The sequence below is a fragment of the Clupea harengus genome, chromosome 2 (assembly GCF_900700415.2).
Source record: "Clupea harengus chromosome 2, Ch_v2.0.2, whole genome shotgun sequence".
Lineage (NCBI taxonomy): Eukaryota > Metazoa > Chordata > Actinopteri > Clupeiformes > Clupeidae > Clupea > Clupea harengus.
In genome coordinates this window covers 22,932,484-22,948,599 of record NC_045153.1, presented here as the reverse complement: position 1 = coordinate 22,948,599, position 16,116 = coordinate 22,932,484, and the positions used below count along the sequence as shown (strand labels likewise).

Here is a 16,116-nt window from a genome sequence, read left to right as displayed (position 1 = left end):
TTACCATGGCCCCAAGACATTTCCACAGTACACACACACACACACACACACACACACAACCCACACATACATACAAAAAAAAAACACAAATACTGTCTCTCTCACACACACACAAACACACACACACACACACAGAAATGGTATTAGCTGCGAAAAAATGCAGTCATAACAGAGCGAATTCCATTTCCATAGGCACCCAGTAAAATGCCACATCAGACAGGGCTTTGCTATTATTTTCTCCTCTGTAGACCACATGTGCTCTTTTTTATAACCCCCTCTGCAGCGTCCATCCCCACAGCCAGCGCACACGCAGTCTCTCCCGAAAGCAAGTGATAATCGTTACCATTCAACCTGCCATAAAGATGTGGAGGGAAATGTCTTGATGGCACGACTGGACCATATGTCCTCCGCCTGATGGAGACCCATAGCCGTTAGTTTATTGGCCTAGTCAGATGAGTCTCCGCACTGCCAATTTCCATGACAGGGCTGTTTGTGCGAGGGTCATTAACGGGGAGAAGACGCAAGGTGAGTTCCTGACGAGCCAAGAAGAGACGTTCCAACGTTTTTTTTAAACTTCTGTCTCAGAGGATGAAGCTTTTTTGCAGGTGAAGTAAATAAAAAACATACGTTGTTTACGGCCTGCGCTAAGAAATCGCACTGGGGAACGGAAATCTGAGGCAACAATTCAGAGGCACGGCGACTGCAATTTCCTGCCAATCTCCAGAGAGATAAGACACATGCACAGAATATTGGAAGATGGAGAGAATGGATGGCCTCTGTGTCTTTGCTTTATTACAGCAGAGGCTACATTTCATCACAGTAGAAGTGAATGTTGTGAATTATTTGTGTGTGGCTCACTAGTCTGGCCAGAGGACTGTCTGGTTATGTCTGAAACTCAAATATTCATCGCCATAATATTGAATAAACAACTAGCCAGTGTTATCATAAAAGCAATTTACACATAGCAAAATGGCTATGTTTAAAAAAGAGGGAAATACACTAGGGCAGTGGTTCCCAACCTTGGGGTCGCGACCCCTAGTGGGGTCGCATGGAATTGAAATGGGGTCGCCTGACATAGTAAGTGATCAATACAAAAACATAAATATTTTTTTTTATTATAAAAATAAAAACACCAGACACAATTCAAAACAACCCCTCAAATGACGGCTATTCATATGATAAATGCATGGTAAATCGGCGATCGCTATTGGGTTGTGACGTGGCCACAACTACTTTGAAAACACCCCGTTTCGCCTGTAAACAAGTCCACGTTTACCTCATATACATACAGCTGAACACGATGAGGGAAAATGTATCCACTTTGAGCTTCGCCTTGACCAAGCCGAGGATATTTGTGATGAGTAAGTTGTCTTCGTTTGACTAGCTCTTGTAATGAATGCTGTTGATTAACTTACAGGGAGTAACACGCATGTCATATTATGGAGTTCTGAGTGTAGGCGAATTCCGTCAACTCGGCAAGGCGATTTTGAATCATATAAATTACTTCATGTCGCTAAGACTATTCTACAGTAAAAAAAAACATATCATACGCATACTTAATTTTATTAGGCTACAAACGTCGGTGTTTGGAGTTTGTTGTCTGCACAGAATTTAGTATTAGGCTCCCGTGAAGTAATTACGCTCCCGTAAAGAACGTCATCCATGTTCACAAGCCATTGTTCTGACAGGACGTGATAATGGGGGGTGGCAATCGCAAATACATTCAGACCTAACTCATCAATATTCATTGTGGTTTAGGTGAAGAAAGTGTCACTTGCTAAATTACTTAGAATTAGTATAGAAACCAGAAACACTTTCTGAATGCTAAACTCACCTATGTGGAGATAACACATATGTTTTCAAGGTTCAGAGTACAAAAGAAAACTTCCCAAATATTTACAATGTGTCTTTGTACAAAGTCTGAGCACCTCTGAAACTAGTTTTTTGTAAGAGTATGTTTAGATTTAATTTTAATAAAACCTTGTTTGATTACATTCAGTTTACTCTAATTTTATTATTGCTGAGGTATTCTAGAATATAATAATAAATGCCACTTTTGCCTCATTGTTTTTAGTTAGGTGAAATATACAAAAATATCAGGCATGGCAGACTACCTAACAAAGTCAAAAACAGGCCTTAGGGTTGGAAGTGTTAAATATGGTGAGCCCATATTTAGCTCATATTTGTAGCCTACTTAGCCTTGCCATTGTTTGTTCAGAATTTATTAATTTGTAGCCCATAAAATCCTCACTTAATGTGGTCTAAAATGAACGTTTACTTGCAACCTAGTTTGTAATTCTATTAGGCCTACTTGATTGAAAATAAATATATTTTTGCAAAAAATTGTCAGTGTTTTGAATATCTGGGGTCACTACAGCTTTGTGATGTCAAAGTGGGGTCACAAGCCAAAAAAGGTTGGGAACCACTGCACTAGGGAATTACTAGGCCTGCAAATATGACCTGCTTCAATGTGCCTCTGCTTGCAAGCTAAAAAGCAACATCACCCTCTGGTGGACAAAAATATTCATTACCAAAGAGGCTGCCAGGACCTATTAAACTCAACACACCTGCCACAACCCCAATAAACATAACTGAGGCTTTTAGTGGTATAAGCCTGGTTTCCTCTAGGTGTAGCGTGAGCTTGGTCCACACATCATCATGCTAATGGAAGATATAAAACAGATCAGTGTCAGTTTGGCTGCGTTGAAACAGATACCTTGGTGAAAATATGCGACTGTGACATTGCAGAGGAGTGCCTGATACACGCGCCCACTGTCCCACTGCTATTCTTGGATCTGTCTCTGGGTGAAATCCCCCTCGTCTGGTGTCGGAGAGAGACATGTAACCTAGCATACACAGACTCATATGTGAACTCACAGTGTCCCTTAGGGCGGGAAAGGACAGGGAGATGTGCTAGCGTGGAGTTTTAGTAGCTTACTTGATTACATGAGATCAACACAGGATTTGGATTATAGTCAATATGCTCATTATGAATAATGTATACACGCACTCACTGAAGCATGGCGTAGTGTTACAGAGTGCTGACATTTACACGTAAAACCAAGCCAAGAAATATTTTACAATGTTTAAATGAAGACATAGCCTATAATTGTCCAGACTGCATTTCTATCTAAATGTTTACAAACTTAAATTCAACCTACATTTATATAACAGGGACGAAGGCAGTGTCCAGTGATGATGCTTCAGGCTTTTTAGAGAGACTAGGCATTAAGGGCAGTTGTCCACGTCTTCATTACCCCAACATTTTGACCCCGCAATAAGTTCACACTCCACAAGAGGGCAGACTTCACTTCCAAATGTTTCCCTATTGCCTTCTCCGACCTCCTATCAGTTTTTCACGTCACCTTATTTTTGAAACAACCACAGTCTTCTCAGTTCATAAGATGTTACATGAAATGTAAGGCTCTGATGAAGATTGTGCTGCATAAAGTGAAAGGGAACAATCAGATAACATAACATAACAACACCCTAGGACTACACATTACACGTTAAATACATATTTTAATTCATTACAATAGAAGCTATATTGAAACGATTAGCCTACGGTGTAACGGCAAAGAGTTCATTGAATTAAAACTGCAAAAATATATATAAAAAGATAGCAAAGAGAGATAACGTTGCACCAACCATAGGACTAGCCTACACTACCTGACTAATGAATTCTCTAATTGATTAAAATAGAGACTATAGTTAATGTGTGGATATTAGTTGATAGTTCAGTGATAGTCTGCATATAGCTTAGGTTATCTGGATTTGCTGTGGTCATATGGTATACACGGCTGTGTCTCTTGTTCATTTGACTTGGCTGGTAAAACACGTAGACCAGTTCAATCAGCAGGTGTTTATCAGTCGATGGATAGTGACTGGAGGGGGAGGGTGGCGCTTTCTAGGACAGAGTCTAAATCCGAACTGGTAGGCTATTAGCACAGATCCACGGCGCGTACGCGGCAGAGGCGGGGCTACCGAGAGGGCCTGTCCACGCTTTTATACAGATGCGACCCCGCACTTCTTCCTTCCGAGCGAGCGCCAGCCGGGGAAGTGAAAGACAAAACAGCACCATGTCAGAGAATACATACGACGTGATAGTCATCGGGGGAGGCATTTCAGGTTAGTGTAGCGAAGGTGTTTTTCCTCAACTTGATTCACTTCGTTGAAGAAAAAGTGAGTTAGGCTATTAATGGAGAAATGTTATGATATTTCTAAGCACTATAATATTAGGTGTAACTAATGCTCTGAATTCTACTGACCGAGCGTCATCTCTCTCACGATAGTCGACTGTGGGGTTGCACAACGAGCTACTGTTGCGCTGACAATTTTGATCAAGCATCCTCATATCATGAAAATACATAAATATCATATGCGCGGTTCACAGTTCGTCCCTTATGTCAGTATAGTCGGTCTTTTATGCACTTAATAATCAGTTGATAGCGTAAAGGTTGTTCTCCCAGTCATAGTCTCTTCCGTGAATTCACATCTCACAGACGCATGTCGCTTAGGAGTGTCCGTTCAGCAATATCGCACAGGTTGCCATGTCGCCCTGTTGTAAATTAGAGAGGCACAGAAAACCAGGATGCTAGCAATACAAGAAATTAAAGTGAAGCTGACGTGTAATCCTAACAATTCCTACTTTTGCTCCCAGTTGTGGCTATGTTAACATGTTGTACATGTGTAATAATTTAAAGAGCTCCTTTATCATTTATTTCTACCTTAAATAATCTGAAATCTGCGGCCATGATTTGGAACTATTGATTTTCGGGAAAATGACCAAGTATGATGATTTAAAAAAAAAAAAATGGATTGATATTTTTATATTATTATAATTTTTTTTTTAACAGTGAATCTTGTAGTCTTGTAGACATTTAACTTGCCTATCTTTCCCTTGGATGCCGTTTCTTTCTCAGTAAAAAGTTGGCATAGCACTTAAATGTTATCACATGCGCTGTAGAAGTCTCTGTGTCCTCTCATTACAATCAAGTGGAAGAGGACAGATGTTTCTGTTTCTGGTGAACGCTTATTCCTGACATTGTCTATGGTAGGCCAGTCTATCGGTTCAATTACACTTCTTTACTCCTCTGACAGAGTCATAGGTACCAAGTGAGTCTCTGTGTGGTGGAGACCAACATAGCAGTTGGCTCTTGTCCTAAGGCAGAGTGTTCAAAATAATGAAGTCTCTGTCAATTAACAGCAGCACAACAGATAATGATAAATCTTCATGTAATATTGTTCCAGCAGATCAGGGCTTGATAAGGACCAGATCTCTTCTGTATGGATAGGCAGGTGGTTGGAGGACCCTGGTAAGACTGGTTAGATAGGCAGGTGGTTGGAGGACCCTGGTAAGACTGGTTAGATAGGCAGGTGGTTGGAGGACCCTGGTAAGACTGGTAGCTGAAGAGAACAGAGCAGAATGTGAGATGGCCCTGTGTTGTGATGAAGCACCGTGTTAGCAAGAACATACAAAAGTTTCATGCACCCAGATCACAGGTCTCTGAACAGGGAAACTTTACACCCATTTTGGCTTGAGTCACAGAACGTCTTCTCTGACCCCATTTGTTTTTGCACCTTTCATCCTCTGAAGAAGGTTCTCAGCGTGAATGGTTTAAAGTAACTATTTTTCCTCAGATAGGTACAGTCGTAACAGATTAAGACACCCCTTCTGAATGAGAAACACAGGGATTGCGTTGTGTCTCTCGTGCACATTCCACCTTGTACATTTGAGATAGCACAGATGTTTCAAGGATATAGGGGGCTATTCTGCCAAAAACAAAGATTACTGGGGATGCGTAGGCAGGCTTTGTAAAAACTATGCAATTTAGAAAGTAAATGGCATTACTGAAGATAATTCCATGTTTGGAATTCCATTCCAAGTCTAGGATAATTCCATGTTTCTGGACTGTATTCAACCCAGAACAGGCCAAACACATGAACACAGTTCAATGAAACCAATCATGCCCACTTCTGTGGCTGTGGAGGTGGTGGATGCATTGCCATTTGTGTATGTGTCTAGTAATTGAGGGCCTTGAAGAATGGCCTGAGTAAAGTGTAGCTGTGTTTTGTTCCTTAAGGTGATCCTCATGGTAAAATTGATTTTACGGGTCAAATTGGCCTCTGCATGCTGTGTACAATCAATGCATTATTGGTTCACTTACTTGGTTGACGGTGGTGTGTCTGTTTGAGTGTTTATCTACTTTTGTGTTTAATCAAGTGACATGAAGGCTTTTAATTTCCATCTTTATAAATACTGTAAATATTGTAGTTCATAAATGCTTTATTGCTGTAATTGACACGCTGATATGGTGTAACAGTAAAAAAAGGTTTCCAGACAGTACACTTCTAACTTGTTGCAGCTCTGCGGATTTTGGCTTCCTGAAGCAAACAGTAGCTTGATGGGCCTGTCCTGGTTTTGAAAGAAAGCACTATTATGAATGAGTAAGAAGAGTCTGAGGGAGGGAATCTATCTCCCCGGCTATGAATGATGTCCAGAGCTGGGAATGCTGGATGAATGCCATTAATCATACTGTTCAGTCAAACAGAAATCTAGTTCGACAGTTTTGGCTTCTTACCTATAAGTTGGTTTTTTTTTCCCCCCAGATGTATGGTGGCCATTATACTTAATCCGTTTTTGATCGTATGCTGTGTACACTGTATGATCGCATTAGCCCTGTGACGCTATGATTCATGTCAGTGTGTCCACTGCCCAGAGAGGCAGATGTTGCTGTTTCTGGTGCGTAGCTGCAGGTTCTCACCCAGTCGTAAGCTAATATTTATTCTCGTCTTCAGACTGCTGCGTTAAATTACATTGAGCCACCCTGTCACTAAATGGCTCATTTTCACTCTGTGCCCTTTTCAAAAAGCCAAATCCAGGGTTCTTTGTTTTAATCGAAGCTTGTAATTTGGAGGGAGAATTGCAGTCTTGCTAGTGGGTTTCTCCACTAATGGCCCATAAGCCCTCGTAAATTCAATTGTTATCTGCGGTCCCGGTGGACTCGTAGCCTGGGGAGGCTACTCTTTCACAGAAGTGCTAAACCATTCTGACAGCTCACTTTTGAAAAATCACACACACACACACACACACACACACACACACATCTCCAGGGGCAAAGAGTGGATGGTTAATAGGTGGCGGTGGCGAAGAAACACCCTGTGCACCCCTCCCTCATTCTGCACGAGTGGCCACCACTAAGTCCTGAGGGTGTGGGAGAAGGAGAAAGAGAGAGAGAGAGAGAGAGAGAGAGAGAGAGAGAGAGAGAGAGAGAGAGAAACAGCAAGAGAGAGGGGAAATCTCTGCCTACAACCTCAGTCTTGTGCAACAAGTTCCGGCTTAGATACTTAGATAGCAAACGCACGTAGCTGTGCCCATAATTTAATATCATTCTGAAAACAGGATATGCCACGAAAATGTCTGCAGTGAAGGCTGAGTGATTTTTGCTGTCTGCTATTAACACATGTCAGTCAAATCAATCAGTCCACATGCTCAGGACATATGAATAAGACATCATCACTTCGGTCTCTGGGCACCTACAAAACATAGCCCATGACAAAGCAATGCAGTGTTTATAATGCCAGTTGGACTCTTCTACGATGCATGATCTTCCAGCATTCATAATGTAACCAAAATCTTCTGAAGCTGTGGTATGAGTTACAAAAGTGTATTTACATTTATAGAAAAATAAAACAACAAATGATCCCCCTACAAACCTCAGCGTTCCTCGTGCGTCAAGCGTGAGAAGCTCAGCCTATCATATGACAACACTGGCCGGGTCCAAGCCCCCGGGTCAGGGGAGCTGGGAATTCCACGACTAATTGTAGAGGCAGCCTGTCCGCTGACCCCGGCGTTTCCTGGTGTGTGTGTGTGTGCGTGTGTGTGTGTGTGTGTGTGTGTCCCATCCCTGCTGAGGAGCCCTGGTATTCCAGCCCTTGGAGCAGAGCCAGGAAAAACAAGCGAGCGCTCGTAGACGGAGAGGAGAGGGGAGGAGAGGAGTGGAGGCAGCGCTGCCTTTTTAGTGTAGCACGGCCCGTCCCTTGTTACTTTAGAGGTGTGGGGAATGGGAGCAGTGTCAGGTCACTGTGCTTGAGTCTGACCTGCATAACCGAATAATGTCACTCATTTAACATGTGGCTTCAGTTTAGTCTGCAGTGTTTGACTGAGCTTTTATGCTGCCTTGAGAAGAAGCTTTTCGTTTGATTAATGTATTTCTATGGTATGGCACAGAGGACACTTCTCCCTGATATGCCGCTGAGTCTACATGACCTTGTCAAAAGGCATTTGGACATAAAGACTTTATGTAACTCCTACTGTACGGATTCTCTACTCTGCCACTGTTTCGAGAGGCATGCTGACCGAGCATGCCAGCTCACTTCTCATTTTCTTAATTATATAAATTGTAATCACATGTAGAGATCCTCTGGTAAATATTTGTAACATCATGCTATTTGATAAGCAGTACTATATTAATTTATGGTTGACTAAACGACATGTAAGACATTTGTATTCACTGGTTGGCTACTGCACGTGGCTATTGTGAGGCAAGGTTGTAACAGTGTAATTCAATTTGGTCTTCTGTGACAACACATTTAATATTCCATTACCCTTACAGCACCTTGTCTCAGTGGACAATGTGATCTGAAGCAGGCATGTGACAAGTGTGAACTTATACATATATGCTAGAGGCCTCCTCCTGGAGGTGCAGAACCCATCTAAAATGGGGGTCCATACAATTGTCCCCTTCTCCAAGGGGTACAGCTACATTTAAAGTCCCGTGTCCTACTTCTGTATGTGCCATGCATCATCTAAACTGAAGCTCATTTCTGTGTGTCGGTAGACCGGGTGCCTTTCAGTTTGCGTTGTACTGATCCTGTGACTTAAGTATCTCAGATGTTGTGTTCCAAGCTGACCAAACATGAGAAAGGGCGCTACCCGTCAGATGCCATTCTAGTGTATTTGCTTTTTCTCTTTTCAGATAAGTATCGACAAAAGCCCCAACACGGCAAAGCCACAGCTGTGAATGGCTCATGGTTGTCACATTACAGTACATTGATTTGTGGTCTTTCCATCCTGACACCAATTATTTCTGTCCTTTGTGATGTGGTTTCCCATGAAGCTTGTGCAATTTTGAGCTGGTATCAGGGATACGTAGGCATGTAGAGGATTGATGGAAAATGGTCATTGGGCATACATTTGGTCAGTGTGGAGTCCACAGTGAAAAGGGGTGATCTATGTGTGTAAGATAGCCTAGCAGTACCCTCAACGGTGCTATGAAAAGCCGTTACATCATCTACTTAGTGAACACAAAAGTGGTTATCAAGATCGCTATGAGAAAAACATATTGGAACTTCAATGTGCACCTCAGCTGATGTTTTCCTCATTCACACACGGCAGTGCTGACACTGATAGCATGATTATGTCAAGGAGGAGGAGGAGGAGGAGGAGGAGGAGGCTGAGTGTGGTTGGTAATCAGGGGCTGGTGATGGGGTTTGACTTACACCGTTCATCGCCTGTCAGCCTGATGAGGGCTTTCCTGCTGTGCTCTTGTCACAGCGGAGAAAGGAAACTGCCCTCCCCCTTAGTGTCCTGTCTTATGCAACCTTAGATAACAACCCACTGCTACCATCATCGGGCCTCTCACATGGGCGCCTCTGGAAATCTTGAAAATGCACCACTAAGCTTTTTGTTCTTGCTCCTCTGTTGGACAAACTTCATATTGGTTGCATGTGTTTATGTTATGCTGAATGTTTCCAGTGTTATTCAGTTCCCCTTTGGTTGTTCCCCAGTGAAGCTCACCTGGTGTAACCAGTTATTTTTTTTTTACTTGTTTTATTGCCATTCTTTGTCATTGTCTGGCAGCCAAATGGCCAATTTTGCTGTTTGTCAGACAGAGCTGAAATCACTGCAGCGAGACTGGAGGAGATGAGACAGGGGAAATGTAGTCGCTGTCTTGTAAATGCTCTCCTGTCGGATCAATAGTCCCTTGTTTCGCGGCAATTTCACGGACAGCCACTTGTCGCTTAGCTTGTATTCGATTTTTTTGGTTGAGGCAGCAACCCTGTGTGTTTCACAGGGGCAAGTCTTTTCTCGCCAGTCTCTATCTCTATTGTGCCTTAAGGAAGTCTGATGGCTTCGTTAAAACACCCAAGTCAAACCATGTTCATGTGTCTACACCAAGCATGACTGGCTGATGATCGTAATTAAAGGTCTTACTGTCTTAAAGACTTTATAGTGCACAGAGCTGATTCCTTATTGAATACACCCATATGGTTGTCCTGACACATATCAACTTTACAAATAAATGTGTTTGTTTGCATTAAAGGTATTACGAACCATATGAAACAGACATTTCTCTTGAATTGTGATGCACTTTTTTACACAGTTCAGCTTTATGGCTTCAGGGCCTAGTGTCCCCCTCTCTCTCTCTTTCTCTCCCTCTCTCTCTCTCCCGCTCTCTCTCTGTCTCTCTCCCTCTCTCTCTGATAGCTTGATTCATCTGTAAGGACAGGCCCCGGAAAGAGGGGACTGCCTAATTGGCCTGATGGCTGAGTGGCAAACGGCGACAGATTAGCATTCTGAGCCCCAAGATTCCCGGAGGCCAGTTGGCAAACTCAAAGGTGTTCTGTGTCGCTTCCAGGGATGTGATAATGGGTTGGAAGGGGGGGGGGGGGGGGTTAAGAAATTGATTGGGCTTGAACTTTGAGCTGATATTAGATTTCGACACACCATTTTGCAATGGGGCTGTGATCAAGGGCGCCCGTAAAAGGTTGGCAAAATGGCAAAGATAAGACAGCGTTAAAACATGCATCGCTTGATGGGCTTCACGGGGAGAGAATGCTCCATTATCTAGTGCCCCCTGCCACGGTAAACAAACACCATTACAGTGCCGCGTTTGGAGAGCCGGCGCTGCCTGATCCATGCTTGTTCCACATGCTGCCCCTGTGGAGACAATGTGCTCCGTTCCCAGCCAAGGCACCCAAGCAAATATCAGTAACATGGTGGGCATGACGGCACTCCACAAATAGCTTTTGTCTCAATTGCTTCCCCATTATCAGACTACAACTGTGCTCATTTCAGGGCTGTTGACCCTCATTCAGAGTCAGTGCCTTTATTGCTTGGCTACGGAGAGGACATTATCTGGATTTAGTGTGCTAGTTATATACATACTATACAAACTCTATCAATTTTAAGTAGTTTAACATGGCTGTGTTAGCACAGGCAGACGGATATGATATGCTTCAACGGCTGTTTGTAGTGTTTTATTTCTCATCCTCCTCTCCACTCTTCTCCTCTTCCTCTCCACTATTCTCCTCTTCCTCTTCCTCTTCATCTCCCCCCCTGTCCTCCACTCTCCTTTTCTCTTCCTCTGCTGTCTCTCTCTCTCCATCTCTCCTCTCTCCTTCCCAGTCCTCTGCCTGTTTTTTTTTGGTGTCAGCGCATCTGTAGCACACTGCAGTACCCCACTGCAGAGAACTTCAGTGCAGAACTTGCAGGCAGGTCTTTTCAGGTCAACCCTCCGTGACAGAGTAACAGAGAGACCAGCAGTGAGATGCCATCCATCAGCTGAAAGGGGATCCGTCCTCGAATAAACATATTACAATTGATATCAATCTGGCTTGATGCAATCCATCAGGTGAAAGAGGATCTTTGTTCAAATAAACATATTACAAGTAAAATCAATTTGGCTTTGAATGTTTCGTGGGCTCACCGTCATTTTTCTTGTTGGTCATTGTGTTGGTTTGAATTATCCTGGGTTATGTTATCCTCAGTCCAGACAAAGTGGAGTGTTTGTTCTCTGTATAACCAGAGAGCTCTAATTGGTGCTAAACAATTGCTGCATTTGCCCCCCCCCCCCTGCCAAAGTGGTTCGCATCTTTACATTTCCAGTTGCCACGGAAACCTTTGCCATCCTTGTCAATCCGATTTGCCAGTCAATTGTTCCTGTGTCTTGACATTAGCGCGGATAAAGGGAGAAAGTCCAGATATGCCTTAACTATGAGGATTACTGAGTTAGCGCTTGTATCATTCTGGCTGGCAAACTGGAGACGGATCCCTCTGGGTTACTAAAAAACAGAGAAACGTGAAATCTCCCAGTGCTTCATCACTGTGTTCAAGACACATAGATGAGCATCATGTTCAAGATGTGTTTTCCTAAGACCATTGTAGGTGCTAAACACTTACCACAAAATCACATGTGAAATTGGGGTGATGCCTAAATATATATGTTGTATTTGTTGTAACATTTGTTGTAATATCAGTATAAATAATTTTCTATTTACTCGTCCATTTATTTCATTGTTTTTTGCACGCCACACTTCAGAATGGAGACCATATTTAGGCCAGTGCCTTAGGTTTGCAGAAGAATCCGAATGAGTGGGGGGAGGGAGTCTCAAAACCTAAGACAGAGTGAGAAAAAAAGAGAGATGGAAAGACAGAGAGAGAGAAAGAGAGAAAGCTCCAGGGCTATGACTTTGATCTCGGAGAGTTTCCTTCAAAGGATCCCTGACCTTTTCTTCCGTGGACTGGCGCTCCCTATGGGGCTGGCCTCTCTCCACGCTCGTCTGCATGCTGCAGAAACGCAACGCAGCGCATGTGTGTTAGCGCATGTGTGTTAGCATCCTACAGATAGCAGCTCAACTCACATTAATGCTCATATTTAACATTCTCATGTCTGAAAGGGACTGCTTTCGTGACCTGCAGTGTGTTGTTTGAGAACCGTCTTTATGGTCGGTCTTCATACTTTGTACTGGTTTGTAGAGCTTCTTTCTGAAGTTGACTCTGATAGAAGGTAGGGTTAAACAGGTTCCTGGGCAAATACACTTTTTAGTTAGCCAAGACTGCCAGCCTATCTGTTGAATAGCTTTGCCAATACCATGGGAGGCATCCTGAAGGTTTTTTTCCTCCGCTGAGACAGACTTTGTGTCATGGCGTTTTTTAGGCCTAGTGAAGCTCAAGGTTTCTGCAAATCAGTTGGGCTATCTTTCCAAGCCTTTAATCTCGGAACAGCAGACAATTGACCCAACTTCATTTCTCTTATCTGAGTCAGTGACCACACTAACTCACACCAAAGTTTGCTGTGAGAGGCAGTTTGGTCATTTAAGGTCAAGCGTGTATATTTTCGGTGTCATTAAATATTGTGTATGCAGACCCCGAGCCAAAGCGTTATAAATATGTTGAACAGTTGAACTCAGTTCAAAGAGTAAAGTTTGTTCCCGCTGATCATAGACCTCTTAGATGTGCTTACTTAGCTTTTGGATTATTTCCCCTCCAAATGGGTCTTGACATCGAAGGGATGTCGAAGTGCCGTTTTTTGAAGTCACTCAGACATTTTTAAGTTTGAAAAAAGGAGGTATCAATTTTGCTATTTCAAACAAAGAGGCACTCTGTGATGACTGCCTTTGGCGTAAACAGAGGGGGCAAATCCCATATCTGTTTTTCCGTTTTGTAACTTGCTGACCTTTTCTGTGTGAAAGCAGAGGCCGTTCTCTTGTTATAACAGTCTGCAAGACGCCCCCATCCCTGTTGCAAAAGCCCAAATGCCTGTGGCGCTGGTCAGAAATGCTAAAACTAATATATGTTCTGGTGGCGGTCCAATTTGGACGTGCCGTGAAATGACTTACGACTGGGGTAGATTTATACAGATGTGGACTGTTGTTGATGGATCGCTGTGCATGTTTTAGGGAAGAACGCTTTGGACAAATAGGTCTCTCTCTCTCTCTCTCTCTGGAGCTTTGCGCTGTCTTGAGATAAACTTGTGTCAGACTGTGTAAACGAATGGGTGACATCATGTTTGAGCTCTGCCTAACGACGCGCTAATGATGGCAGAGATACGCGTGGCGGGATAACGCTGATGTATTTTGCTGTAGAAATTCATTTACTATTACGCACATCTCTCCATAGCGAGCAATTTTGAAAGTGTTATTATGGCAAATCCCTTGTGTAAATATAAAGTCCTTAAAAGTCCTGCCGCATTTTTTCCTGCCTGTGCTCACTCTGTGGATTCTCTCTCTCTATCTCTCTCTTTCACACACACACACACACACACACACACACACACACACACACACACACTCATACACACACTCTTACACTCTCTCTCTCTCCCCGACTCTCTCTTTCTCTCTCACACACAAACACACAGTCCTCACACTCTCTCCCTAACTCTCCTTTTCTCTGAGTTTCTCACACATTCAGTCATTCTCTCACACTCTCTCTCTCTCTATCTCACACATTCAGTCATTCTCTCTCACTCTCTCTCACACACACACACCTACGCTGATACACTCACACACATTCACACACACAGGAGTTCCATTCCAAGAATGCTCTCTCCAAGGAGTAGTGCTTATGTGGACACTTCTTAATCCCCTCTAGTTATAGGAGACCCTGGGATTTGGGGGATTTTGTATTTTATTCATTCACCTCTGCGTGCGTGTTGTGTGTGTGGGTTTGTGTGTGTGTGTGTGTGTGAGAGAGAGAGAGAGAGACATAGAGAGAGAGGGGGAGAGAATAAGTGAAAGGGCCACAAAAGAGTCTGAGAGAGTGGGAAAGAGCAGAGTTAGTGAAATGGAAGGGGAGAGAGTGGTCGACAGTGTGTGGCATATCCTGATTAAAATGACAATGAATTGAAATTCTCCCCTGACTTGGCGAAGAGATGCACTGCGCAGTCAGTACCTGTTATTTGGCTCCTGGACACTTTTGAGTGACAAAGGCCGGAGCTCGTGTTTGTCTCACCGGTCTCTTTTTTCCCCTTGCAAGCCCTCCGCAAACACTTTCACCTCTTTGTCTTTCAGGCTCTTGCCTCTCTTGTCTTTACCTTGACTGATAAGTGCGTATCTCTCATTCATGCCTCAGTGTATAGTCTGTCTTTATAGTCTGTCATTACTGTTTGCCTATACAGAAGCACTGTCTGCGCACTCCGTCTCACCGAATTGGGAGACAGAGACAAATAAAGACATTGTCTCCAGGCGTGCTGTGCATGTTGTGTCCATTTTGGTCTGTGTGTCAAAGAGTAAATTCTTGCGACCAAAGACAGCTGGAATGATGTGAAATCAAGTTTTTAGAGCAGACACCAGACCTCATGCTGTGATTAAACATGGACATACCAGAGGTTTGGAGATTTTTGCCTTATAACTTGACAAAACATTTATTATTCTTTTAAAAATTGCAAATTAAATTAAATGTAAATGGTGCAGAATTTCTACGCCCACACAACCACACACACAAACACACACACACACGCACACACACGCACAGACACACACAGACACACACAGACACACACATAGACACACACACACACACACACACACACACACACACACACACACACACACACACACACGCAGAGCACTCTATATGTAGGAAGGAAATGCCTGAGAATGGGAGCTCTTATCTCTAGTACTAGGGAGTGTTAACACAGCTAATCCCTGAACAACAGCAAGCCTCCTGTCATCATCTTATCGGCGCAGTGTCCGCAGCAGGATTTCTCCCAGAGCGATCGGGCATTCCGCTCTCCACCCAGCTTCTCATGGGAAACACTGTTAGTGTGTGTGTGTGTGTGTGTGTGTGTGTGTGTGTGTGTGTGTGTGTGTGTGTGTGTGTGTGTGTGTGTGTGTCCTGGTACACTGTTCACAACCACAATACAGTAGGAAACACACTGTTTGGATCTCTTCCAATCTCTTCCTGGTGCTGGAATAAAGTCCTCACAGTCAGCTGTTTATAGGATAACTTTATGTTAACAGTGTCATGGTGTGGTTCGGCCATTGTGAAACGTGATACAGGCCACTAAAAGTTTTTACCCTTAATGTATTGAGCCAAAAATGCGAACATACCCGCCTGACAGGGTAATAAGAAGGTTAGTGGACTGAAGAGAGAAGGTGGGAAGATAGGAGAGAAAGAAACAGGGCCAGAGGGGTGGAGGAGAGGGAGAGAAAGAGAGAGAGAGAGCGAAGCAATTGCCCCACCGATTGGGCAGATAAATAAAATCTGTGCTGTGTTCTAGAATGCTCTTGGTTGAACACTAAATTCCTCTGTTCTGCCTTGGCCTCAGATGTCCCCCCGGTCTCCACACATGCACTCTGTCCCACGCCGTCTCTCAGAAGCCATCCTTC

The 16,116-nt window shown here is 43.5% G+C and overlaps 1 protein-coding gene across 2 annotated transcripts in view; it reads left to right on the top strand.

Moving 5' to 3' along the window:
- The first annotated feature begins 1,027 nt into the window (after positions 1–1,027).
- mao (monoamine oxidase) overlaps positions 1,028–16,116 on the top strand; it is a 42,776-nt gene continuing 27,687 nt past the window's right edge. Inside the window, exon 1 of one of the 2 annotated variants that reach the window (XM_012837577.3) lies at positions 1,028–1,361. In XM_012837577.3, the coding sequence (XP_012693031.2) occupies positions 1,187–1,361 (175 nt within the window). In that variant the 5' untranslated portion in view covers positions 1,028–1,186. Of the gene's footprint in view, positions 1,362–3,776; positions 4,129–16,116 lie in introns of those variants that run through there. The other variant, XM_012837576.3, reaches the window with a different exon arrangement.